Source organism: Carica papaya, chromosome 7, assembly GCF_054855325.1.
Source record: "Carica papaya isolate Zhongbai chromosome 7, ASM5485532v1, whole genome shotgun sequence".
Lineage (NCBI taxonomy): Eukaryota > Viridiplantae > Streptophyta > Magnoliopsida > Brassicales > Caricaceae > Carica > Carica papaya.
Window position 1 is genome coordinate 1,100,511 of NC_142315.1, and position 26,833 is coordinate 1,127,343.

General features: G+C 33.5%; 4 protein-coding genes and 1 non-coding gene across 8 annotated transcripts; 1 reads left to right on the forward strand and 4 right to left on the reverse strand.

The window, feature by feature from the left end:
* Positions 1-457: 457 nt before the first annotated feature.
* On the reverse strand, positions 458-6,740 carry LOC110808091 (golgin family A protein). The gene is made up of 3 exons (XM_022033441.2): positions 6,170-6,740; positions 2,002-2,175; positions 458-934 (listed from the first exon to the last, which is right to left on the reverse strand). Exons 1-3 carry the CDS (start codon positions 6,512-6,514, stop codon positions 812-814), a joined length of 642 nt encoding a protein of 213 aa, XP_021889133.1. The 5' UTR covers positions 6,515-6,740; the 3' UTR covers positions 458-811.
* Positions 3,680-3,892, reverse strand: LOC148252856 (small nucleolar RNA U3). Its single transcript, XR_015813763.1, has one exon. It is a non-coding gene; the product is annotated as a small nucleolar RNA U3 (small nucleolar RNA).
* Positions 6,741-7,487: 747 nt separating the features above from the next.
* Positions 7,488-10,551, reverse strand: LOC110808059 (acyl-lipid omega-3 desaturase (cytochrome b5), endoplasmic reticulum-like). Of its 3 annotated transcripts, none has more exons than XM_022033395.2 (9): positions 10,126-10,551; positions 9,313-9,600; positions 9,089-9,178; positions 8,897-8,963; positions 8,715-8,807; positions 8,426-8,611; positions 8,242-8,322; positions 7,975-8,112; positions 7,488-7,869 (listed from the first exon to the last, which is right to left on the reverse strand). In XM_022033395.2, exons 1-9 carry the CDS (start codon positions 10,143-10,145, stop codon positions 7,678-7,680), a joined length of 1,155 nt encoding a protein of 384 aa, XP_021889087.1. In that variant the 5' UTR covers positions 10,146-10,551; the 3' UTR covers positions 7,488-7,677. The 3 variants fall into 3 exon arrangements, with proteins under 3 accessions (XP_021889087.1, XP_088063682.1, XP_088063683.1); XM_088207556.1 differs by having other exon boundaries at positions 9,313-10,044; XM_088207557.1 differs by having other exon boundaries at positions 9,733-10,547.
* A 339-nt stretch (positions 10,552-10,890) lies between these two features.
* LOC110808081 (phosphoenolpyruvate carboxylase, putative (DUF506)) lies at positions 10,891-12,446 on the reverse strand. The gene is made up of 2 exons (XM_022033429.2): positions 11,677-12,446; positions 10,891-11,586 (listed from the first exon to the last, which is right to left on the reverse strand). The coding sequence occupies exons 1-2, from the start codon at positions 12,128-12,130 to the stop codon at positions 11,054-11,056; spliced, it is 987 nt and encodes a 328-aa protein (XP_021889121.2). The 5' UTR covers positions 12,131-12,446; the 3' UTR covers positions 10,891-11,053.
* Positions 12,447-23,414: 10,968 nt separating this feature from the next.
* On the forward strand, positions 23,415-26,325 carry ATCES1 (Alkaline phytoceramidase (aPHC)). Of its 2 annotated transcripts, XM_088208122.1 has the most exons (4): positions 23,415-23,646; positions 23,868-23,960; positions 24,776-25,121; positions 25,417-26,325. In XM_088208122.1, exons 3-4 carry the CDS (start codon positions 24,868-24,870, stop codon positions 25,928-25,930), a joined length of 768 nt encoding a protein of 255 aa, XP_088064248.1. In that variant the 5' UTR covers positions 23,415-23,646; positions 23,868-23,960; positions 24,776-24,867; the 3' UTR covers positions 25,931-26,325. The 2 variants fall into 2 exon arrangements, with proteins under 2 accessions (XP_088064248.1, XP_021911196.2); XM_022055504.2 differs by lacking the exon at positions 23,868-23,960 and having other exon boundaries at positions 23,416-23,646.
* The last annotated feature ends 508 nt before the right edge of the window (positions 26,326-26,833 follow it).

A 26,833-nucleotide genomic window follows, 5' to 3' on the forward strand; every position in this document is an offset into this window, starting at 1 on the left:
CTTGAGTTGTGTTTTGGCCATGAGTTAGAATTTGTGTCACCTGGATTTTACTTTGCCAGGAGTCCAAGTAACTCTATCATAACAAAGTACTTGTTTAATCCAACAGTAAAATACTTATGAGTCATGGAAGATTGCACTTTGGACAAAATTCATGTTTTCTGCTGGGTGTGATGTGAAAGGATTTGGCATTCAGTACTCAACATATAGGTTTCACTCTCTGCCATCTGATTTTATTGTAATTTTGATTTTGTCATTTTCTATACAACTGTTTGTTTTTGAAGATACATATGCACGTAATTAAAGTTCAAAAAAATAAATAAATAAGCTAATAATTTTATCATAGTTAAATGTTTCAGGGAATTCCAACTAGGTCAAACTACAAAAGGGTTCAAACGATAACACCATAAAAATATATAACACAAAAAGCCCTTCTGCAGGTAAGAAAAGACAGTGCATATTAATGGTTAAAAGATCTAGATCTTTTATGTTTGCCAAGTACAATCATATTAATATCCAGTAAGTATAGGAAAGAAAAGAAATGGACAAATCAAAATGCAATGTTTGATAAGAAAAAAAAAAAAAAATTAAATAGAGTTGTAAAATCAGTAACAATATTGTAAGGGACCATCAAGTGAGACTAAAAGGTACATTTTTCAGCCACTCGGACACTTTATCCTAAGAAGAGGGGAAAATTGAATCTCTAAATTCAGAACAATTAAACTAAGCTAAGCCACTTCCTTCTCCTGTTCACAGCAATGAAATACGAACTGAAGAAGGCTTACATCCACTCGGGTCCGGCAGAAACTTGAATTCACTCTCTCTGATGAGCCATATCTGGTCTGAGGTTTTCCGACTCATTGTCATGAGCTGTTAAACCCAAGCTCAAATCCAATGTGCTTTCGTTCAGATCTTGGCGTACTAACTTATTATCCTCCTAAAACCAAAATCAAGTTGAACGTTCGGATTAGATAAAAGTTTACAGTAAGAAGTGTATCCAGACATCTCATTCCTTCAATCTAATAAAGCTAGAAAATAAGTGACCGGAAAGATGAGAGAATCAGAAAATAAAGAATTGCGTGGTTCCCTCATTTTTTGTTGAATTTCTTTTTTCATTCAAATAAATTAGGGCAATAGGAAAGGAAAGAAAAAAAAAAAGAAAAAGAAAACGAAATAAACTGTCGGGTCTGAGTCTACATTATCCTTGACTAACCAACTTTATATTTTTACCATAATAAAGAGTAGTTGAAATCATTCATCTTCATATATAATTTCTTTTATACACCTTGATCAAATAAAGAATTGTCTCAAGAAAAAAAAAAGGACTAGAGATCTACGACAATTCTCTCATTTCCTATGTTGCTCCAATTCGATGGTTAATGTGCATGACAAACATTTGATAAATTTAGAACTAGACTCATAGTAGGTGATGAGATGAGGGCTCATAGACTAAAAGTTCAAAGAAAAACAGATCAATCAAGGATTACTAATTAGTTCAAACTTTTTTTCACACAAAGAATATGAAACTGTTGTCTTTTGTGATAAAGTCTACAATTATAATGGCATACACAATATTGTCTTAGCTTATCTATGGACTTACATTGACTTTCTTCCTTCTATAATTAAATGGATCTAAGTACTTGTACTTAATCTAATAGTCACTTCTATTCTCCATATAAAAGCCAAGTATACACTTAGTTCCATAGCCATAACGGGCAACTGTACCCAGTGCAATACCACTGTTTTTCTTTAATTTCCCAATATTTAGTTGTAGAACAAACAAGAAAAAAAAATTCTTCCTTTAAAATATTCATTTCCTTCCCTTGATTATTTCTATCCAAACACAGAGTGTAAAGGGTTGTCCAAGCAAGTAAGGGCAATCGATCACTCAACTTCGGAGTTACCTATGCGCATGCAACATCAAAACTTCAACAAGGAAAAAGCATGTCAAAAGGAAAGAAAAGTGGAAAGGGGAGATTAGGACAAGGATGGATTACTCTTCACCTGATTTTCTTCCATGGGCACATCATTAATGTCAGGTTTCTCATCAGAACCATCATTCCTGGGAGTTGAATCCACCATGCTTGGGTCAGTATCACCTGGTTTAGCTTCTTCCTCATGGTTCTCTGCAGCCTCATTTTCTGTAGCTTCTATTTTCTGTTCCTCCAGCAAAGCAATCTGCATCGTCAAAATAGCCCAAATAACCATTCAATCATAAAGTCTAACTGGAGAATAATTACAATCAAGTATCTTGTCAAGCCTGAGGCAAAAGAATCAACAGAAAAATTTGAACTTAATTCTGCATTACTCTATCTTTTTTCGACAAGAATCACTAGAATGGGAAAAGTATTGTTTGTGCCTTAAACAAAGTAAACAAAATAAAATTCAGGATCACAAAATCGCATCACAATTAGAATGAATGTGATTCTTTTACTTCTCAAAAGGTCTTAGAAAGCATATAATAAGCAAGTACTTACAAACTTTTGAATGAATAAGTAAAATGTCTTTAATCAGATGTATTTTAATTGGACTTACAAGTTCCACAAATTTGTGAGTGTTTGGTAACAGAGTATTTCAAAGTTGAAAAGTTGTTAAAATGACCAAAAAGGACATGAATAGGGATTTTGTAATTCCTAATTAGGACATTCTGGAAAAAATCGGGAAGAAAAAACAAACTTATTACGTAACTTTTAAGCCAAAGAAAACAAGTAGATTTACAGCTCATCTTTTAGTGTATACCTCACTGAACTATAAGCCATATGGCCCAAGAAAAACACCTGTGTAACTTATTTTTGGATTAGACCAGCTTATAAGCTTGTTTGACCCAGAAATAGGTCAAACCAAACACCCCCATAATCAGAAACAGCATTAGACTTAATAATGACTGAAACACGTAAGGAAGAAAATCTGCAAATTTTCAGAACTATCAATGACAGAAGAGAATGGAAAAAAAATTAAGTGCCTCTTGAATCAGGAGGTAATTTTCCTGTAAAAGAAAATTTTCCACATTCTCAATTGCCTTCAATGTGTTTCCTTTTGTACTATTAGGGATATGGAATGAAATTGGTAGGAAAAAATTTGGAATTTAATTGCCAACTGCTCTTAATTGAAAGAGGATTGACTAACGATTCAAGCCATAGCACATGGTTATATAAAAATGTACGAGTCTCCGAATCCAAATCAAGCCAATTTATTTACCTGAAGAAGATTTGACTCGGCATTTTCTATTCGGTCAAGTGTATCATTTTCACAAAAAATTGGAAAAAAATCATAACCAAGTCAAGATGATATGAATCAAGCCCTTGTTGCATGTAAAATCTTCCGTATTCAAAGGAACTAGAGTTATATCTCTTTCCATTTTCATCTAAGAGTCTTTATGTGTTCCTCTGGCCATCTAAGACCCCAACAAATTCCTTTACCAAAGAAGACATACAAGATTCATAACTGTAAAAGAAAATAATGGTAATCCCCCAGTGACTATTTCATTTATGAATGTCACAGTAGTAGAATTACATATTCTACTGAAACACAAAATTGTAACTTGTTATTCTCTTGCCTCTGCAAAAAAAGATGATTCATTTGGATCACAAAATCCACATTGTATATTTGAAAGAGGTTGCCTGTAGAGACTAGGAGTGAATGTGAGATGAACCAACACAATTAGAACTTGTTGTTTCTTTTCAGTCCGCCAAACAACCATCTACCACCCTAGTCAAGGTCAAATCTTGACTGAGAACAATCCTCTACAATATCAATAGTCCAAGACCATCATGCCACTAATCATGCTTCGACCACACGGTCACAATTCATTCACAAACTTGAGATCGTATCTTATTAGAACTCGAGGTCATAGAGGTATGACCCTATATAATAAATCTTGTTCAAGCAAGATGATAAAATTAGGCTTTCTACTATTCTACTTTTGGAGTTATATTTTCTTTTCTTCAAAATATAGCCTTCCTTTTGCAAAACTGGCATTTGGTATATTTCTTAATTATATTTCCAAAGTTTTCATTGAAAATATTAGCTAAGCAAAAAATATATATTAGCTGCTTTAAGGAAGCAACAAATTTCGCTTTCATGGAAAATAAATACTATTACCAAATAAAAAAATATTTAATGCAATTCAAATTATAATATATATAGGCGTGGGAAGGTACATATATTATTAGGAATCAATTGGGTGATGTCGGGATCTGTAAGAGAGGAAATGTGGGCGTGGGAAGGTATACATATTAATAGAAACATGGCTAAACTTATTCCATTGACCATTTTTTGGGGTGCTTTCGAAGGAGATAAATTCAAAGCTTTTGAGGATAAAGAGATAGGGTTGTATAAATTGAAAAATAGATGGTTGCATTATTTTGGATTTATTTTGTTAGAACATGACATTATTAGATGTGAGAATTTTGAAAATGTTATTGACATCCTAACTATATTATAAATTTTTTGTACATGGGCGGTACCCCCTTTTGGTACTTTGTCAATATATACTTCACATTTTTTATTTTAAAAAAAATCATAATATATATGATCTTCTAAAAAAGACTTATTCACAGCAGGCTTTTAACTGTAGCAACTAAAACACATCTTTTTAACATAAACTTCTTTCAGTGCAACATAAGAAGCATTGTATACGTTAACGTTAACGGAAGTTTTTTCTCTCTTCTTTGGGTGAGCGAGATAGACAAAAGATAAATGGGAAAATATATTAAAAAAGAACAAATAGAGAGAGATCTGTGCTGCATTTTTTTAATTCGCCATCATAAAATTTTTCTGTTCAGGTGAAGGAGCTTCAGTGAGGAAGCAAAATGGCTCAAGAGGTTAATATTATGATAATGGTCAAACTAAAGCCCATACAGTAAGAACCACATCTAAATTATACACCCTCCAAAAGTTTCCTTCAATTGTCTATAGACTTAACCTCAATATCACGAGGAAGGGAAAAATCAGCAAAAATTCTCAGTGTCTCTTATTTTGGGCTGATATCCAGCTAACTATTCTTAAAGTTTATCTACTTCCAACTTATTTAAGCTGCTTATAATTTCATTGGATTTCAGATAAGACTATATGAATAATACTGCACGCAATCCTAAGATCTCCGAGTTTTGCTTGCAAATCTATTGGTTTATTGGTTTTAACCAACTAAAGGTGATGCAGAAATAAGAGTGCATCAACACGAATACAACTTTCAAATTTTTAATAAGAAATCGATTAGTCATTGCAAGGATTAGATCAAGCACGCTTCCTAAGCCTATTCCTCAACTATTAACAGCTGTTGTTAGAACACAGAAGTAAAATAGCACCTAAATACATTCTTCAATGGACATCGATCAGTATTTAAGACTAAATTTTCTCAGAAAAGTTTTAATCCTTTCCCCAATGTTTTCACTAAACAAAGAGACATCTTTCCCCAATGCTTTTATTAAAGAAAGAAAACTCCCTGCCCCCAAAAAAATGAAATAACGGAGGATCTTAAGATAGAAAAGATTATAATACGATAATGTTCTGTTTACACAAAGTAAAATACATCTGTCAAAATCTGGCCAAGCAATAGAACTGACCTCCCATCAGGTAAGTTCATGTTTATGTCCTCGTAAACTTGCATCTTATTGTCTAGAAGTTAAAACCAGATTAAAAAAAAAAAAACCAATATGCTTCTTTTTCCACATCTTTTTCTGTGTAGTATGTCAAGCTAATATAATTAAATAGAAAATATAAAAATACAATCAATACCATTTTAACAAATCCAATCAACCACATCTTTTTCCAGTCTCTAGTTCAAACGTAACAAAATTCAAACCCAAGTTTTTTAGCAAATCAACCAAATCTACCAACCAAAACCTGTAAACTCAAAGAATCCGTTTTTCTGTATCAACAAGTCTCATGTTCTATCAAATGCAGATCCCACAAATATTTTTCTTTCCGCTTCCTTCAATTTCCAAGCAATGACACTAACCCAATTCTTCCTTCAGCAACCTAAGGAAGAAAAACAAAAAACAAAGACCAAAACCCTAAACACTGTTCATACCGCCGAGAAAGTAACCCAGATCACCTCCCAAAAGATGAACGACCAAGATCACCCAGAAAATATATATATATCACACACCAAGTATAAGCAAAACCCAGATAGCAAAACAGAAAATTAAGAAGCAAACCACCATAAAAGTACCGGAATGTATTTGAATTTACGCCTGGGCGGCTCCTCAGGCGCCGCCGGTTCCTCTTTAGCGGAGTTTTTGTCGCCACTGTTGCTGCTGGCGTTACCATTGTTATTATTGCTTTGAGATATAGGAGTCCACTTGTAAAGCAAGAGATGCGAGCCGTTATTACCGTTAGGAGTAGCGCTGCCATTGTTGCTGTGGTGATGATGATGGTGATTGTTACTGTTACTATTATTGTTAGAGGGAGAAACATGGACCCATTTCTTCTTCCACTTCCTCACCGGTCCACTGAACACCGTGGCGGGTCCGTATCGGGTCGAGGAACGCCCAAGTCGGGCCCCTACTCCCTCCATCGAATCGGTGGCGCCGATTCACTGGCCGATCCACTTCGTCTCCGACTCAATTTTTTTTCCCTTTTTTTTCAGTTTCTAAAAAAGAGAAATTCAATTCGATTTTTCTGTAAAAAGAAATAAAATTGAGGTGAAAGGGTTTCGATTCTTTCCCTCTCTCCAGAGCTCCTTCGTTTTAGAGACAGGTGTCTGTAGCCATTGGTGGGGTTTCTCAAGGTCACTAAGGCATTGGACAATACTTGGTACCGCAGTTTCTATTTTTGATATTTAGAAGGCAGATCACAACCGTTGAACTTATTGACTTTTTTTCCTTTAGAATTTGATCATTATTCTAATTAAGGTAGCATCAGTTAATGATTTATTTATTTGATGTTAAAGGATAATTTATTTTTTATTTAATTTTTTTAAGCCAATTGGAAATTACTATTTACACATTTTATCAACTTTGAAAAAATTATTAATTTATAATGCAAACAGAATACTAAAAACATCTTAATTATTGTATAAAAATAACTTAATTAACTTATTTTAGCTAATTTTAAGTTCATTATTTTTATACTTTTCATATCAATATATTTAAAATTAATAAATTATCAAAAATAATTTATAATGACATAATGTATTTAAGTAATTTCTTTTTTTATTTTTTTAAAAATTTATATAATTATTATCAATTTAAATGTATCAGTAAATTTTTAATTATCAAGCAGTCAAAATTATAATAAATATATTAGAAATTATTCTTATAATAAGATTACTCTTGTTAGAGTTATTATACGAAAGTATTAACGTGAGAAAATTCACTTTGATCCGTTTTTATAGTTTACATATTTTTGTATTATTTTTTTTAACCGTCATATTTATATGAATGCATTGTATAATGATACATAAATTCGATATATTCACCTTCATCATCATTCATGTACAAATGAATAATTGAAATGTCGAAAAATATTTTTAACCTTAAATTTAAAAAAAATAATAGAAGTCTTGACGAGAAAAAGAACTAAAATCATATTGATGCGAAAAAAAAGAAGACACATACAATAGTAAATGTATGTAATAAAATGTACAAAAGCACTTAGAATTTTTGAACTAGAGGCTGTTGAATCAAGTTGCTAAGCCAAAATGATCGTTGTAGTCGATGAATTCTGATTCAGAAAAAGTCAGTACAGCTTGCTTGAAGAATCATTAAACAGCGTAGGATCAGTCTGGTAGAATACAATGTCTCCAGTATTGCTCACATAATGATCTTGCCTCATGCTTTCCAACAAGGTCTTGAGCAAGTGAGAAGGAATTAGCCCTGATTTCTTCGGTTCTCGGTAATACTTTCCAAGCAATGGCTTCACTGCATTTGTCTGCAATGCAAAATTGTATAAAAGAAAAATTAGAGCTTGACCAAGGGAATTTTACTTAAAAGTGTATGTTTGCAAGAGATGAAGAGATATAAAAATGGTACGTACTGCTTCTACAAGGTGATAATGTGGGATTTGAGGGAAGAGATGGTGTATAACATGAGTGCCAATATCATGGTGGATCTTGTTGAACAATCCATAATCACGATCTACAGTCGTTAGTCCGCCACGAAGATAACTCCATTCCTGCCAAATATGAATATCCAACAAGAAACTTTCTTAGGGATCATAACTAAACCCTCCTAACTTATAAAGAATAAAAACGTATATGAGTTTGAGTTTCTATCAAGTTTTATAACAGATTTGGTGCAGTACCTTGCCACGGTACCAAGGAAGTTTCTGCTTATGGCCATGGTGATTCAAGTAAGTGACAAAATCCAACCACATCACAAAGATCTACAAAAATAATATTTATAAATTTCCATTACTAACATGGATCACAACCACTTTGACAATGTGAAATCTATGAGTTTGTCAGACTAGATAAGAGTTGTCTCACCAAATAAGGCATGCCATAGAACTTGAGTATCTGGATTGGACCAAAGACAAATGACAAATAAGCTAGCAAGAGCACCATTAAAGTCCAGCAAGAAGTCGAAGTTATCACAAGTTTTCTGTCACTCGGTGCAAACAAGTTACTAGACGGGTTGAAGTGAGATCCTGCTTTTCCTGGAGTTCGGTAAAACTGTAATGTAAAGCACCACAGAAGAGGTGATAAGTCTTTTGTTCGAAACAAAATAATGGGATAAAATGGTTACTGACACAACATCAAAAGGTATCTATCTCACCAAGTATACAGGGTATGCCAACAAGGGGAAAGGCACAGTGAACCTAAATCTTCTAGTTCTTGCACTTAATTTCTTGTAAATCATCTCAGTCAACTGTAAAGGTTGAGAAGAAAGAAACTTATAATGAGAGAATAGAAAACTTAGATTCAATCAAGAGGCAATTAGATGAAACGCATTCTTACAGGGACCCAAGATTCGTCATTCTCAACATGTCCATGATTATTGTGGTGTTTTCTGTGGCTGATTCTCCTGCGAGAGAATTAATTTACCAGTACCAACTTTAGCTCAAGCAAAGACATGCCAAAATATTCAAAGGAAAAAGCTAGATACATATATATATATATATGTATATATATAATGACAAAATAACTTACCATCCATGGTAAGGCACGAGAATGAAAGAATGTAAGATGTGACCCACAACGCTATTGAGCTTGGGCTTATCTGAGAAGCTGCCATGGCCGCTGTAAAATTGAAGATAAGAAGGGTTAATTACAAACATCAAACAGAACACACATATGGATTTACATGTTATATAAGATTTTCTTTTTTCTTTTGGGTGGAAATTACAGAAAAGTATATATGTATATATACATACCAATCATGTCCGATAACAAAAATTGCCCAAAACATTGTTCCTTGTGCAACCCAGTAAAGCGGCCAAAAGAAACAGGTGTTGAAGAAGACAGCAGCTGCCATCAATGCAGAAACCACCACCACGTCTCTGAGAACATAACTCAGCGACCTCCATGGATTTCTGATCCAGCAGTCCTTAGGAATGGCTGCTCGGATCTCAGCAATTCTAAATGGTGGGGGTTTGCTTGAATCAAAGATAATTTCATTGTGCTGCTCATTATAGAGTCCGCCATTGATGATCTTTTCTTCACTGTTCATAACTTTTAATCAGAGAGAACTAATGCTGACTCGAAAACCCAAATCCAAAAACAAAGAGAACTTGAGAACCCAAACTCAAACACAGACAGAACTTGAAAAACCCAAATTCAGACTCGAAGCTTACTTAGAAGCGTGAAATTAACAGAAAAGGATGAGATTGGAGGAGGAGAGAGGTTCCTTTATGTAGGCAACAATGCTCTGGTTCATAACATGAATTAAACAAAAGAAAATAGGAATATGAAAGTCCAAAATGGAAAGTTATATCAGCAAACAAAAAGAGAAAAGGTAAAATCAAAGATAGAACTAAAAAGGAAAACAACTTATGGAGGAAACTAAACGAATTTCAGACATAATTACAACCCTAAAAATCCTAAACTCACGTCAAAAAAAGGAAATTAAGAATTCTCGGCAAATCTGCTTCTATTTCTCTAGGCTCCTGCACCATCACTAACAACCATAGATTACTACTTGTTTCCTTTTCAATTAAACTACGAGATTTGGAAATATAAAGCAAGACCTGAAATCTGCATTGCACATGTAACAATCATCCTCATTGAGCCTCTCAAGCTCTACAGAGGCTTCTTCCTGCGGGTTAACGCAGCACTCATGTTCACCACGTGTTTGACCATCTAGTGGTCGCCCCGGCGGCTACGGCGTTGAGGAGTGGAATAAGACCACCCACCACATGCATGCTCGTGTATGCGCCGAAGCTCTGCGTGGCGTCGGTGTCACCATAACCATAACCGCGCAGGTCTTAGAGCGAGGGCTCCGTAGCAGAGCCCGAGCCAAGACAGGGCGTTGATCTGGTCGCGCCAGGTGTACGGGAGCTCCAGGAAACCGTGGAGGAAGAGGATGGCTAGGGTTGTTTGGTTCTCGGGAAATTGAATGAATTAGAGGCGGTTAGTCGGGCGGGAAAGCAACTACACACCAACAAATTCTAGTCGGTTAAATTATTATTTTTTTGTTAAATCTATTAAGATTAAAAAAAAAATAGTTTTATATAAAATTTTATATGTTTATTTTTTTATTATTTTAAAAATAATTTATATCATATCATAATTAAAAATAAACTAGATTTTTATCTTGTGCTTTATAAACATGTCATCATTTTTTAAAAAAAATAATAATTATATAACAAAGTTATAGAAATAAAATTAAATTGTATTTTTATATTTAAAAATTTTAAATAATTATTATTATGTATACATGTCAAAATTATTTCTGTCTAATTATATAATTAATTAAATATTTATTTTTTAAAAAAATTAAAAATACATATATATAAATATGATAATAATATATTATTATACAATAATTCAATTAAATTTAGTACTGAAATTACAAATACAATTCCTCTCCAAAATTACCAAAACACTCCAAAACCACTGCATTAGAATTCTTCTTCTTCTTCTATGTACAAGCAATCAACCCTCTTCACCGAACTCCTACAACTCCATTTTTATACCAGACCCGCCATTAAAGGCGCGAGTCAGAAAACCAACTCTCATCCCAACCCGGCTCGCAAAATCATCCTTACAGTGATAAGAAATAGCAGACCCCGCCGGCAACCGGGAAGGATTGAACCCAACAGACCGATTTTTAGCATTCTCATCTCCGCCGGCGTCCATTGACTTCGCCGAAGTTTCATTCACTGTTCGCCGGTAATGGCTGAACCACTTAGCCTGCATGTACCCATTTCTCCTCCACGGAGCCACATGCATGCCTTTGCTTCTCATGGACTCTCTCATGGCGTTGCACATCAGCCTCACGATCTGCTTCAGGGTTTCTGGTTTTCCGACGAAGATCTGTGGGAAAACGCCGAGTAAAGAGAGGTATTTGGTCGTCGGTCGAGCTATGGTGAACTCTCCAGCGAGAAATATTTCGACGATGTAACGAGTTCCATTGATGTTGACGTCTATGTACTCGTGTTCCCCAGAAGGGTTTCTCCCAAATCTCTCCCATTTTGATTTGCAGAGCCCTGTGAACGCCATTAAAATAAAGTTTAAAACCTATTTCATGAATACGTTATGTTTTACCAAAAAAACAAAATTGAAAATGAAAAACTCACCGGCATCGAATCCTTTCCGGCGTAAAAGGTTCATTAATTGACGCTTGAAGCTAATTGAAGGACTATCAGAACTGATATGGCATGCAAATTCAGTAATGTCTTCAAGAATCTTCTGCTTCTCATCATCATCACCACCAGCATAACCATCGAAACCAAGCAGACTCTTCAAAGTATCCATGGTGTCCCCATCTTCATCAGACCAATACCCAGATTCCATAACCGAATTACCCTCTTTTTCCACTTCTGAATTTATCTTATTATCATTATTACCATTATTTTCCTCCATTATTAGCTTCCCTTCTCTTTCGATAAACGACTCGACAAGATCGAACAGATCGGCGGAATCCTCCGGCGAGTGCTCGCTGCCGCTACTGCTTTCGCACGGCTTCACACGCGCCACCACCTCATCAAACGCCGCCGCCACCCTCTTGAACCTCGCCGGCATTTTTTCCATCTAAAACCCAACAGAGAGTTAAAAAGAAAAAGCCAAAAAAAGTCTCTTTCCCGACGCTTTAGATCGTCCCTTTTGCTCGAATCTTCTTCAACCTCCGAGTTCTTTTGATAGATATTGACTAAAGTGAAGGAGAATGAGGATCTGGGTATCTGGTTTTATAGCTTGATAAATAGATAAACATGGAGGTTTTTACTGGTTTTTGGTTTTATGTCGTGATTATGGTGATATTATGTGGTTGGGTTTTTGACACAGCGGAGACTGGGAGACTTTAAGAAGATGACAACAGAGTGGTGAAATTAAAAAAACAGGAAGATGATGAGAAAACTGTGAATTAAACGACGTTACTTTTGTCGTTTTATATAGCAGATGGGAGAATTATACGGTGTGGCGAGTGTGATTTGTCTGCTTGACTGCTGGGAGTAACTATAGCCTCTGATTACTATTAATCTTGTCTGACTGTATCTGCCCCATTTTATACACTAAATTCAAAACTGAATTACACTTAGCCCTTAATTACCAATAGATTCATGAGTTTATATTATTGTTAAATAGATAAAACTGTATTAATTAAAAATTAAATTAAATTTTATATTTATAAATAAATAAATAACTATTATTCATTAAATAATACAATTTAATTATAGTATTTAATTTCTAAACTGCTTATAAATCTTCAATGTGAAATTTCTAACAATCATCATACTCTTTTTTTATATTTTTAATTATAAAAATTTTTAAATGAAATTTTTTAATCAGTTAATGATTGACATAATTAAAATTATTATTTTAAATAAATAATAAAGTAAAATTTCAAAATTTTGAAAGATTGACACGTGTGAAATTTAGCATTTTTCTTATTAATATACACTTATTAATTTTTTTATTATATTTAATTCTATTTCGATTTATACACCTTATTTAAATAAATAAATTTTTATTTTGATTAAATTTCATATAGTTAAGATAAGGTAATAAAAATTTATATAATTTATATAATTATAAAATATAAACAGCAACTTGGTAAGTTTAAGTTAATATTCTTATTGTATAAATTTGCTTTAATTAATGTTTTCTGAGTTTTGGAATGCATATATTAATTATTTAAATAATCATATTTCAACAATTTTATTAAAATAAATAAATCACTTAAAATTAAATTAAAAAAATTATATTTCTTATTTAAAACGTAACGAAAACATATACGTATATATTCGGGTAGATGTATGTATGATTTTTTTAGTAAATTAACAAATAATTACTCTTTGATACACAATAAATAATCCCTTGGGCATCAAGCAATTGTATTTATATTATGTTATCTTATGTTTTGATTCCTTCAAATTATAATGACTTGCATTTATATTTGTATTTATAACGACTTGCGTACCAAGTTATTGTAATTAATGTTCGTTATACATATAAAGATACGTTGTATCTTGGAAGACCTTGTTAAGTTGTGTATTAAAAGCAATATATGCCTTTTATTTTAAAAATAAAATATTATATATAATTCTTAGATTGTCGTGGTTATTCAATTAAGAAAATTTAATTTTCGTCGAACGTTCATTTTATCTAAAAATATTATAAATTCATCGAGATCTAATTTAATTTTATCGTTAAAGTCATATCAATATACTGCTGAGTTAAAATTTTATTTTATTATATCATTCATAAAAACAGTCACAACTAATGTAATGCCCGGAAAGAGGGGGAAAAAAAAAACGTGCCACGTCAACAGACCCAGTCAGCAGTCCTGGCCAACCAGGACCTGCCACGTGGCAAAATCACGTCGACCGGGGACGGGCCACGTTGGCGATCCGTGTGCGCGTGATCGGACGGCCCATATCAATCGCGCGCACGGACGGCCCAGATTTAATCGCACGGACGGCCCAGATTTAATCAAAAACGGACGGCTCAGATTAAATCAAAATGGACGGTTAAGATCAAAAGGCAAAAGGGTATAAATAGAACCCCCACACCAGACCACAAACGCTAGCCGTCTGCCCTCGCCGGAGAAGACGAACCAGAAGCCGACCGCCGCCACCCGCCGCCGCACCGGGGAGATTTTCGACCGCCGATCGAGGTAAATTTCATACTCCCGACTCGTTTTTCCACGCTGATTTCCCCTGTGGCCAAATCGGAGCCAAAATCCCGGCCAAACGGCCGAAAAATACGGCCGAAAGCCAGCGGCGCCGCCGCGTCCCTCCTCGGTTTTTGCCTCCGATGAGGCCCTTCCCGGCCTCCGTTTGATACAATTTTTATATCACTGTGATCACCATTCTTTTCTCTACAGGTTGACCGGAGTCGAATCACCAAAAGACGAACCTCGCCGGAGAGCCGCCGCACCCGAGAGCACCGTCGCCGGTAAGCTTCGGTTTTTCGTAGTTTTCTGGCCCCCCGAGGGCCGTAGGTTGGTTTATTCACATAAACCAATGCGAGTGTGGCCGAATTCGGCCGAAAACGGCCAACCCGAGGCAAATCGCCGCCGCATGCGGCGGCGCCGTTGTCGGAGCACGGCGGATCCACCGTGCCGAAGTTGCGATATTGGCCGAAAGGGGCCCTGGACCTAATTTGGGATTTTTTGGAACACGTGCAGGTACCAGTAGTGCGTTTCAGTTCCCCGAAAAAAATTCAGGGAAATTTGGGAACAGCTTGTAGGCGCACTGTGAAGCCATGTTCGGACCCCTAAACGAGTAAGGACCCCTCACCCTATTTTCTATCACGGTTTTAAAGTTCAATAAATGATAAAACGGTATTTCATGAATCAACGAATGTGTAAAATTGCTTAGGGTCGCTAATGGAGCCCGAGTCTAGTGTGTTTGTCGGTTAACTGTTATTTGGCCTGTTTTACAGTTTTAAATGCAGTATGAGGTTTGATGTTTTCATATTATAGTTTCGTGTGCATATTGTACTGTTTTATTGATTATGGATTGAGTGACTGGGATATTGATGCTGTATGTTGTCTGTTTGGCATAAATTACTGTTTTGCTTGTTTGTATGTGGATTGATGATGCTGATTGAGGGAAAAGAAAATGATAGATTATGTAAATGGGTAATTGTATAATGTGGTCAGCCTGACTAGATATCCTGGGAGATGGTGGACGGACGGGGTCCGTAGGGAACCCTACCGGGATTGTGGTCTCCCATACCGGACGGGGTATGGAGATCTTATGTGTTTTGGCGCCCATACCGGACGGGGTATGGGGACGGCCCGTTTCACCCTCATACCGGACGGGGTAATGAGGTTTATAGTTTTGGCGCCCATACCGGACGGGGTATGGGGACGGCCCTGGAAAAATGATTTCAAGTGTTAAGGGTTAACGGGTAGCGGGACCCCTATGGATCCTCATGGATATTAGTGGGCTGGTAAATAAGGAAAATATGTTGTGTAACGATTGAATTATGAAAAGCTTGATAAGTATTATGTTATACAATTTATATATGATTTCATGATGATGATGATGTTATTGCTTTCGTACACTGTTTTATGGATTCTATCGATGTAAGTGAGTGGTAAAGGTTTTATTATTGATAAAAGGATTTGTTGTAAATTATGCTCCATTGGTCTTTTTTGTGTTTTTTACCCACCTTTACCTCCGTGACGGTGAGATATCGTGATGTCTTTACTGGGCTAGTGTAGCTCATTCCTTATTTAATCATTTCAGATCAAGAGGACATCGTTCTCGAGCCGGTTCCGCAGGAGGACGACGAATGAGACGCCTAAGGACTCCATAGTCATATTCGTAGCTTTTACTTTCAAGTTTCTCCTTTAGGTAGTTTGATCTTTTATATTTTGTGAACACGTTTTTAGTTTTTAGTGTAAGGGATGTTATTCAAATTTTGACTTCGCTTCCGCATTTGATATTTTTAATATACATTTTATTTTAAATTTTCGGGGCCGTTACAACTAACTTGTAATATATTTATAAAACTGAGAATCGTATGTTGTCAATTATATTCGAACTATATAACATTAAACGAAATATTCTTTTCGTTTATAAATAATATATTTTTTTTAATAGTTAGTTTAATTTAGTAATAATAATTCGACTAATGTATTAATAAATTATTTTTTTGATCAAATATGATCGGACGTTAAAAATTAGTCAAAACCAACTCGTAATATATTTATAAAATAATGAATTTTACGTTATTAGTGAAATTTGAACTCGTATTATTTAAATAAAATATTATGATATTAATATTAAAGTAAAATATTATGATATTAACAATTTTACTATATTATTAGTATAATGATTTTATAAAATATTCAATAATTATGTAATTGTATAAATTTATAATATAATTATAAGTTAATAAATAAATATTTAAGTAAAATAAAAATGTCTTACCATTATTATTGGTGATTGATTCATCTTGTTTGAGGAAATAATGATTGATTTATTGAATTAATTTCACATGATTTTTTCATCTATCACGATGACGACATTTTGTACTCATACCAGTTGAACGTTAAGATAGGAGGGAGCACGGTTGGGTTCCACACCTTCCCGCACAATAATTTCTCTCAGTCAAGCGCTGGTTAATTTTCCGTTTCTTCCTGACAATAATTTAACGTCGTTGAAGCATTAACTTGAAATAAAATAAAAAAAAATAAAACGTCACGAAAACTAAGTCATCCAGTTCACGACGCAAGTATATCATGCCACGCGCTAGTTTGAGTGTCCACGTGTAGAGCTCGAGGCGAACCACGCTTTCCACGTGGCAGACAAAGTTGTGGCTGACGTGGATGTCTTATCCACATGTCTTGATGATTATACACAAATGCGGAGAATAGAAGCAGAATATACTCAAACAATATAGAAAGACTGTTGTTCTTAATTTTGGAATGTCCAGGTTCAATGAATCTGTTAGGTGTCCAGATACAATGTATCTTAATTTTCTCAAATTATTCAATTTATTTGTAAAAATTTCAAATACAATTATTCAAATTTCATGTCACTTTTTCCTGATGATATGATTTTTTGTTTTTAAAATCATAAAAATTAATATAAATTTTTAATTTTTAAATTTATATAAATAATAAAAATTCGATAATTCAATATTTATTTTCGCCATTGATATTATTGTTACTGTTACTATTATTATCACTACTACTGTTATTATTATTATTATTTTCACTACCATCTTTATTGGCATAATCACTGTTAATTTTGTTATTAATGTTGACACTACCGTCGTCGTTGTTGTTGTCTTTATAATTTCAATACTGACATTATCAATGATATTATCGTGTTCACCATTTTCATTATTATTTTTGTTATATTTGCCACAGTCAATTTTTATTTTCGTTGTCACTATTATTGTTATTATTATTTGTATTGTCATATTTACCATCAATCATTGTCATAACCATTCCCATCATTCAGGATACGAATTTTTAATAACACTGAAAGTTTACTAAAATTCTCCAATTATAATAGGTCAACTCTCAATTTTACTCAAAATAAAAATGATAAAAATCCACATTTTTATTTAAAAACGAGTAGGGAGAATAACGTCCCTACTCCACTTCGTTCTCGATAACCAAATTAATAAATTAAAATTTACGTTCTTTTATATGTAAATGATATGATGCTAACAAAAATTAATATTTATTTAATTTAATCCTTATATAAAACAAGGACAGAAAAATTTACATTTTCTTCTAAAACAATGACGAAAAATAGTATCCTTCCTCCACTTTCTTATCGATTATCAAACTAGGATGTAACACCCAACCTTTCTTTTTTTTAAAAAAAATAATAATTATTATTATTTTTATATATAACTATAATTATTATTTATATGATTTTAATTTAATTTATTTAATTTTAATTTGATTTAATGAAAATAATAATAATAATAATAATAAAAATGATAAAAATTGGTTAGGAATTTAATTGAAAACAATTTTGTGGAAAATGGGTGAAAATTTAGATTATGGAGTTATTTTTGAAAGAAAAATAAAAAATCGGGGGTCAAATCGCAATTTTAAAAAGTTACGCGACGTCAGTTGCCCGGTCAGCAGCCCCGACCAACCAAGATGCGCCAGGTAGCAGAGATGCTAACGCAGGAGGCCATGCGAGGGGAGCCACGTGCGCGACCCGCGTGCGCGCGATTGAACGGCTGAAATCCGTTCCCGCGCGCACGAACGACCTAGATTAAATCGAGCACGGACGATCTAGATTGAATCAAGATGAACGATCCAGATTCACTCTCTATTTAATCGCGATCGGACATTCCAGATTAAAAGCGATGGACAGCTCAGATCAAAAGTAGATGAGTATAAATAACCCCATCCGCACCCAAACTCAAACTCCAGCCGCCAGAGCCCCTCGCCGGAGAAGACAGCCCAGCCACCGGGGAGTCGACCGCCGCCGTACTAGAGCAATTTTCGACCGCCAAACAAGGTAAAAATTTCTCCTCTTGCATGAAATTCAATTTTAAACGCACCCATGGCCAAATTAGAGTGAAAGAACTGGCCAATTGGCTGAAAAACGCCGACAAAGCTCGGCGGTGGCGCCACGGGGTGTTTTGAAAAACGCCTCCGATGAGGCCCTTCCTGATTCTCGTTTGATGTGATTTTTCTACTGTTGTGACCACCGTTTCCTTCTCTACAATTTGGCCGAAACAAAACACCCAACCGCAATGTGAGACAGAGGAGCCGCCACACCGGAGAGCCCCACCGCCGGTGAGTTTTGATTTTCTATATTTTTTCGGCCAACCGAGGGCCCTAAGTGTGTTTTTTTGCAGGAACCGATGCAAGTTCGGCTGACTTGGTTATTTGGCGCCCATATCGAATGGGGTATGAGGACGACTCGCTTCACCCTCATACCGGATGGGGTATTGAGGTTTAATGTCTTGACGCTCATACCGAACGGGGTATGGGGACGACCCTGGAATTAAGATTGTTAATGGAAATGGTTCACGTGTAGCGGGGACATCCCTATAGATCCCCATGGATACTAGTAGGCTGATAAAAAAGAGCAATTGTTGTTTGATATTTTAAATATAAAAGTATAATATGTGCTATGTTGCAGATTATGTATGAAATCATGATATTTATAATGTTATTATTTTCATATGTTGTTTTTATAAATCTCACTGCGGTAAGTGGACGGTAAATAGTTTTATTATTGATGAATGAATTTATTTAAAATTTGTGCTCAATTAGTTGTTTTTGATTTTTTACTAATATTTACTTATGTGACGGCGATATATTGTGATGTTCTTACTGGATTAGTGTACCTCACCCCTTATTTAACAATTTCATATCAGTAGGACCCGGTTCTCGAGCCCGATCCGTAAGAAGGCTACGAATAGACCCTAGATACTTTATAGTTTTCTTTATTTTTTATATTTTTCGTATTTTTTTTAGAAAATTTGTTTCGTGATGTTTGTTAGTACTTTTGAGTTATCGTATAAGGGATATTAACTTTAACCTTTATTTCGTTTCTGCACTCAAATTATTATATGCATTTCTTTTTAAATTTTCGAAGTCGTTATAGGAAGTAGACTTTATATATCTTATATATATTAATATACTAATGGAATTTAATATTTATTTAATTAAAATTATAGTAGAAAGTAAGAAAGAAAAAAAAAGATCTCATGACAAAAATTACTCATTTGCTTTTAGTTATGGTATACACTACTAGATTGCTTGAACTTCTAATTTCGTGGGTATTATGCTCCTAGTAATAAACTAATAACTATCAACTCATTTTGATAGAATTAATTGATGTAAATTTCATTGAATTTTGGAAATTTATACATCGAGATTCTTTCATATCTCTTATTTACAAGTTGCACCTTAAATTTTTAAATTAAAAAAAAAAAATTGGGTTCGATTTTAAATATATTGCGGCAATCGTAACTAAACGAACCTATTTACTATTACCCATAATAATAGTTTCATTAAAATCTAAGCCCATTTCGTCATTATAATTTCACCAACATATTAATCGTTTTTAATTATATTGAATCAAATATTATAAGTAAATTACCGTTAATTCATAATTCTTAAGTGGTGAATTATATGTTATCAATGAGATTTATAGAGTCCGTTATTTTTTAATAACGAGCTTTACGTTTTTATAATATATTAGTGATATTACCTAAAAATTTTAGTCAACTAATTTTAGTTCGCTAATCATAAGTGATTTTGGACTTCGGAGATAATACACATTGTGTTTCTTTGGGTGATATCTTCGTATTATAATAAATTGTAAAGAAAATCACAATAAAATATTAAATACATAGAAATTAATTTATTTCATAAACTGCGAGCAAAGTTGATATTCCATACATAATTTAAAGGACATAATCTTTATTATATATATATATATATATATATATAGTGTGTGTGTGTGTGTGTATATATGGTTCAGCCGATGATGGGCACACGAGCAACTCTGTTGGCACCGTCGAGCACAAGGTAAACGCGGAAGCAACAAAAATCTCCATCTCCAGTCCTCCCGGGTGGTAATTCGATGACCGTCACCAGTGGGTTGTCTTTCTTAATTTTCGCCTCCGCTGTTACTTTATCCTTTCCCACCAATTCCGGCCACCTAAACTTATATTTTCCTGCAATCCAAACAGACAAAAAATTATTTCTCTGTCAAACATAATTTTTTATGCTTTATTTTCAATAAGAATAAATTAAATTAACTTATTTTTAATTCCAACTAAAACCATTCTTATATATATATATATATATGTACTTACACACACACACTATACATACACCCCCAGATATATATATATATATATATATATATAAAGGGACATGCATGGAGTAATAATTTTTTTCTTTAGCCTACATAGAAATGTTATGAATAAAACAGTATCTACGTCGATTAGAAATTAATATTTCACCAACATACTTAATACATATATATATATATACACATGACATATACATATACATATACATATATATATATATATAGATATATATAGGAGGAGAAAAGAAGAGAGATTACCGCCGGTGCAGCATACATAGTCGGTGCAGCCAGTTGCACATCCCAAATTACCAGACGCCATTGATTCTGAACACAAAGCAAGAGATATAATTAGATAATTTGGCGAATTAGTAAAAAAAGAAAGTGTTAGAATATATAGTGACCCTCTATTTAATTAAATTTAATTATACTAATACTTTTTTAATTAAGTATTAATGATTAATTACGTTACCCATATAGATACATTGCATATATTCGTCTTACATAAATATATTGAATTAATATAATTTATTGCTTTAGATAAATGAAAAGCCAATTAATACATTTTTAATTTAAGAACTAATTAAAGATTAATCTGTAAAAAAAATTGTTCGAAATTTTTAAAATTTTGTAATTAATCATTAATACTTAATTAAAAACGTATTAGTATAATTAAATTTAATTAAATAGAGGGTCACTATATATTCTAACACTTTCTTTTTTCACTAATTCACCAAATTGTCTCTCTTGATTTGTTTTCAGAATACACCAAAAATCAATGGCGTCTGGTAATTTGGGATGTGCAACTGGCTGCACCGACTATGTATGCTGCACCGGCGGTAATATCCCTTCTTTTCTCCTCCTATATATATCTATATATATGTATATGTATATGTATATGTCATGTGTATATATATATATATATATGTATTAAGTATGTTGGTGAAATATTAATTTCTAATCGACGTAGATACTGTTTTATTCATAACATTTCTATGTAGGCTAAAGAAAAAAATTATTACTCCATGCATGTCCCTTTATATATATATATATATATATCTGGGGGTGTATGTATAGTGTGTGTGTGTGTGTAAATACATATATATATATATATATATATGAGAATGGTTTTAGTTGGAATTAAAAATAAGTTAATTTAATTTATTCTTATTGAAAATAAAGCATAAAAAATTATGTTTGACAGATAAATAATCTTTTGTCTGTTTGGACTGCAGGAAAATATAAGTTTAGGTGGCCGGAATTGGTGGGAAAAGATAAAGTAACAGCGGAGGCGAAAATTAAGAAAGACAACCCACTGGTGACAGTCATCGAATTACCACCCGGGAGGACCGGAGATGGAGATTTTTGTTGCTTCCGCGTTTACCTTGTGCTCGACGGTGCCAACAGAGTTGCTCGTGTGCCCATCATCGGCTGAACTTATTTTTACAATCATATCCATACATACACATATACATATATATCTATATATATATATATATGTGTGTGTGGAGACACATATAAAACTACCAATAAAAATTAATATCCTTTTAATTATGTATTTCATATCAACTTTGTCGGCCCTTTATGAAATAGAATTTTAGTATTTTTTTTTATCTTACATATAAAAGTTTCTCTTTAATTAAATTAAAAAATTTAACCGTTACGAAATATTTATTTCGTTAAAAAACATGATAGATTCACTTCTTAATTAAACGTCTTTACACGAGCATTTTTGAACTTCTAGCTTCCCGTTTTCGGTAATTAAATTAGTCAAACACACTATTTAATGAATTACCTTAAAAAATGAGTCTACGGTCGAGCTCAAAATGACTTTACCTAATAGAAAAATCTTAATTTTTTAAATTTCGAGAATTTAATTTAATTATTATATAATTTTACTAATACACTAGTAAACTCTCAATTTTATTGAATCATATTGTTAAAATATAAAAAAAATATAACCTTGTTAATATATTACTAAATTAAGTCATTAATTTTATTTAATTAAATATTATAAATAATTTACTATTGACTCACTAACATATTTATAATTCTATATAATTTAAATGAAACGTAAAAATTCTAAATACGATGACCAAAAAGAGTTCGTATCAAAATTTTAAATTAATTAAAAATATCGTATTAAGTATAATTTTTTTAAACTAAAAGACAATTTTGACTTTTAGTAATTTTGACCATATTGTATATATATATATATATATATATTAAAAATAAAAGATAATCACTAGTAATAACCTTGGTTAATTTTGATCCCATTACTCACCATATCTTTCGTAACGTGGGTTGGGGGCAATTATGGTAATTCCACTAATGGGTTTGGGCCAAAATATAAATATAAATAATATTGGGTCAAAACGGTAAAGTAAAAAATGGGCCGGGCCCAAGTTTCTGTCACTTTAAGCTGCGGGGAAATGTTATCGCGACGTGTGAAAACAGTTTCCTCGTCGGACAGTAAACAGCGGGGTTACTTTAAAAAGTCAAAATTAGCCTCCACTAAAACGAGAAAATAAAATTAAAAATTAAGAAAAATAAAAAAACGAAAAAAAAGAAAAAAAAAAAAAACCACTAGTCTCCATCTCTCTCTTTCCCTGCCTCGAATGCCTAAAAAGATATTATCGTTTTCTTATTATCCCCTAGTTTTTGTTTTGGAGAAGAAGATCACCTCTTATTGATTGACATATATAAATATATATATATACATATATATACGGGAGAGAGATTGTATTTAAACCGGAAAGGAAAATGAGATCTCTCATCTCCATGAAAAAGGTTTGTGTTTTTTTTTTTTAATTTTTTTTTTTTCAAGTACCCTTGTGCTTTCGAACCAAGTATAATTCGATGTTCTTAGTAGATATTTCTGTTATGGTGTTTCATTTAAATTTATCTGGGTTCGATTTATTTTTGGCTATAGTTTCATTTGCTTGAAGAAAAAAAAATTTGTGTTTTCCTCCTCTTTTTATTCTTTGTACTGATGGATTGGATCTTATTAGTATTTCCATGGAGTCGAGGGATTTTTCTGTAATGGGTTAGGGTGACGGGCCCTTTTGAACGGGGATCTCGAATTTACAAATTTTGGTTTATGGGTAAGTAATTAAATTTAATTTCATGACAACCAGACCTTTAGAATGCGAGTGTTCGTGATCTTGGTTGCATTGGACTTTTAGATTTCTTAAAGGGAGGTTTTAGGTGTTCACAAGCAACTTCTGATTTGATTTTTTCATTAGGATTTTGAAGAAACCTTGATGGGTACTTTTTAATAATTAGAGATGTGCTTAATTGTGTGAAATGATTGAATCACTGTTCTTTTGATTAATTGGGTTTTCTTTCTCTCTCTAGAAGATATTTTTGCTTGGATAAATTTAAATACAGTAAACCTGGTTATGCTATTGTTTCTTTTTAAAATTTTAATTGATCAACCATGTTGACATTTTTGTTTGTCCGAACAAAGTCCAGTAACCTTGTTTTGCATTGTGTTGATCTTCTTTTTCACTTCTGTTAGCTTTGGGAGTATGCAGTTTCAAGGCAATTTACTTCTGATTTTCTGATGAACTTGTGATGGATCAGTTAGATTGTTATTTTATATTAATTTCGTCTTGCTTTATGCGATGTCCCGAAACCTTCGTGAAATGCTTAATTGGAAAGTGTCAGATTGTTACTCAAATTGGCCTTAAAATGTAACGGATGAGATTAACCTAGATATGAATTTGTAACTTTTCTTGGAGCAACTACATTAGGTGGAGTTTCTTTTTTCTTTTTCTTTCCCCTAAATGTTTGTAGAATTTAATTTTGACAATAATGGAAGATGGTACAAGTCATCTTCTATAAATAATATAACTACTATGTCTTTTATTTTTTCGATGAATGTTGGATCTGCTGAAAACAATTTTGTATTTTGCAGGATGTGGTTTGAGGATTTTATGTACTCTGTGATACTATAGTACAGAAGACTAGACTGAATATATAAATAGTTTTGGGCATTCAGAAGGTAGAATGGCTGATGGGATATCGAGCTTCTGGGGTCCTGTCACTTCCACTATTGAATGTTGTGAGAAGAATTATGCCTACTCCTCTTATATTGCAGAATTTTACAACACCATATCGAATATCCCAAGCATTCTTTTCGCACTCATTGGTCTTATTAGTGCCCTAGTGCAGCGGTTTGAGAAGAGATTTAGCATTCTTCACATATCTAATATGATACTTGCTATTGGAAGCATGTTATATCATGCCACCTTGCAGCGTGTGTAAGTATTACTCATTACTATTCTTTATCTTTTAGAATTCGGATGTGTTATTATTTGATACCACGCAACAATTTATCTTGTGCAAAAATTATGTGCACGTCAAGAGCGTTACTAAGATTATGTAAGATGAATCTGTTATTGATCTTACACAAGCACGTGCACATGCAATAATCTTAACTTAGTCATCTATTTCTTAGCAATATTATCAAGTAGAAGTCCTGGAGGAAAACATAGATATCGCCTCATCTCTTAGTTTATCAAGCAGCTTTAGATTATAATTGAAATTTATTTACAGGCAACAGCAGAGTGATGAAACACCTATGGTATGGGAGATACTCCTATATATGTATATCCTCTACTCACCAGACTGGCACTACCGCAGTACTATGCCCACTTTCCTCTTTCTCTATGGTGCTGCATTTGCCATTGTCCATGCGGTTGTCCGGTTTGGGATTGGTTTCAAGGTGCATTATGTGATTCTTTGCCTCCTTTGTATCCCTCGAATGTACAAGTACTACATTCATACAGAGGACACATCTGCTAAGCGCCTTGCAAAGTGGTATGTGGCTACCCTTTTCCTTGGCAGTTTCTGTTGGATCTGTGATCGTGTTTTCTGTGAAAAGATATCCACTTGGCCTATCAACCCTCAAGGCCATGCTCTATGGCATGTTTTCATGGGCTTGAATTCCTACTGTGCAAACACATTCCTGATGTTTTGTCGAGCTCAACAGCGGGGGTGGGCCCCCAAGGTTGTCCACTTCATGGGGATTCTTCCCTATGTGAAGATTGAGAAGCCTAAAACCCAATGAATGGAATAGAGGAAATGATGGGAATATAGTTTTACTTTCTTGTTTTTCGGGTTTAACATGAGACGTTTCCCAGGTAGACGAGTATGCAAAACATGTGTCCAAAATTTTTGTTCTTTTGATGGATCTGAGGGATAATTGAACATTAGAAGTTGTTGGTTCAGATCTACTGCAATTTTCGTTGTAAAAGTAGAACATGTACCATATTCTTATGTCTTTTTTCTTGGGAGTATCAGATTAGATTGCCTGTTTTTCGTCAGTTAGGTTTTGTTCATGATTTTAGAAACATGCAATGCTGTGGTAAATTTGTCATTAGATTCTTGGTATCTGGACCTCCTGACCCCCTCTTTGTTTTCTTGTCAATAATTTGACAATTATCAATTTTGATTGCTCCTTCAGTTGTCCTTTTCTGCCTGTTTTAGCCAACAGTTCTAGTTTTGGTTGCACATTCATGTCATTATTGAACTTTAATTCCTAATTAACGTTTCCGAGAACTTTATAATGATTTTGAGTCGATATTAACTTGACTCTTACTCTCTTTGTTGTAGGATTCGATTCTGTAATAAGAAGATACGGTAAATAAAAAAAAAAAAAGAAAAATTGTTTGCAAATTTGGTACCGTCTAGGTTGCCATAGTTGCCATCTTAGATGTGGTTCAAGTGGCAGGAAGTTACCGAGTTCATACTTTTTAAGAGTATCGGTTTCTTTAGTCTATGTTCTTTCTGTTTAACTATGAAGTTGTAAAACTTGACGAGTTTGAGATCTTCATGTTTATTAAGATCAAATAAATTATAAATAAGAAGATGATCCCGTAATTTCCTTTTCAAAAAAAAAAAAGAAAACGTATTGCTATTTTTTTTTTTAATATGGAAAAGGTGGATTGGGATTTTAATCCGACGTAGTTAT

What these genes read in the sequence shown, in the direction of transcription:
- LOC110808081 (XM_022033429.2), bottom strand. Translation starts at nt 12,130, where the DNA reads ATGGAAAAAATGCCGGCGAGGTTCAAGAGGGTGGCGGCGGCGTTTGAT. An exon ending in CCGGAAAGGATTCGATGCCG is followed by an intron (nt 11,587 to 11,676) that starts GTGAGTTTTTCA and finishes TGGCGTTCACAG; the next exon opens with GGCTCTGCAAATCAAAATGG.
- ATCES1 (XM_088208122.1), top strand. Translation starts at nt 24,868, where the DNA reads ATGGCTGATGGGATATCGAGCTTCTGGGGTCCTGTCACTTCCACTATT. An exon ending in CATGCCACCTTGCAGCGTGT is followed by an intron (nt 25,122 to 25,416) that starts GTAAGTATTACT and finishes ATTTATTTACAG; the next exon opens with GCAACAGCAGAGTGATGAAA.
- LOC110808091 (XM_022033441.2), bottom strand. Translation starts at nt 6,514, where the DNA reads ATGGAGGGAGTAGGGGCCCGACTTGGGCGTTCCTCGACCCGATACGGA. An exon ending in GTAAATTCAAATACATTCCG is followed by an intron (nt 2,176 to 6,169) that starts GTACTTTTATGG and finishes TTGACGATGCAG; the next exon opens with ATTGCTTTGCTGGAGGAACA. An exon ending in TGCCCATGGAAGAAAATCAG is followed by an intron (nt 935 to 2,001) that starts GTGAAGAGTAAT and finishes TTTTGGTTTTAG; the next exon opens with GAGGATAATAAGTTAGTACG.
- LOC110808059 (XM_022033395.2), bottom strand. Translation starts at nt 10,145, where the DNA reads ATGTGCAATGCAGATTTCAG. An exon ending in CTCGTGCCTTACCATGGATG is followed by an intron (nt 8,964 to 9,088) that starts GTAAGTTATTTT and finishes ATTCTCTCGCAG; the next exon opens with GAGAATCAGCCACAGAAAAC. An exon ending in ATGACGAATCTTGGGTCCCT is followed by an intron (nt 8,808 to 8,896) that starts GTAAGAATGCGT and finishes CAACCTTTACAG; the next exon opens with TTGACTGAGATGATTTACAA.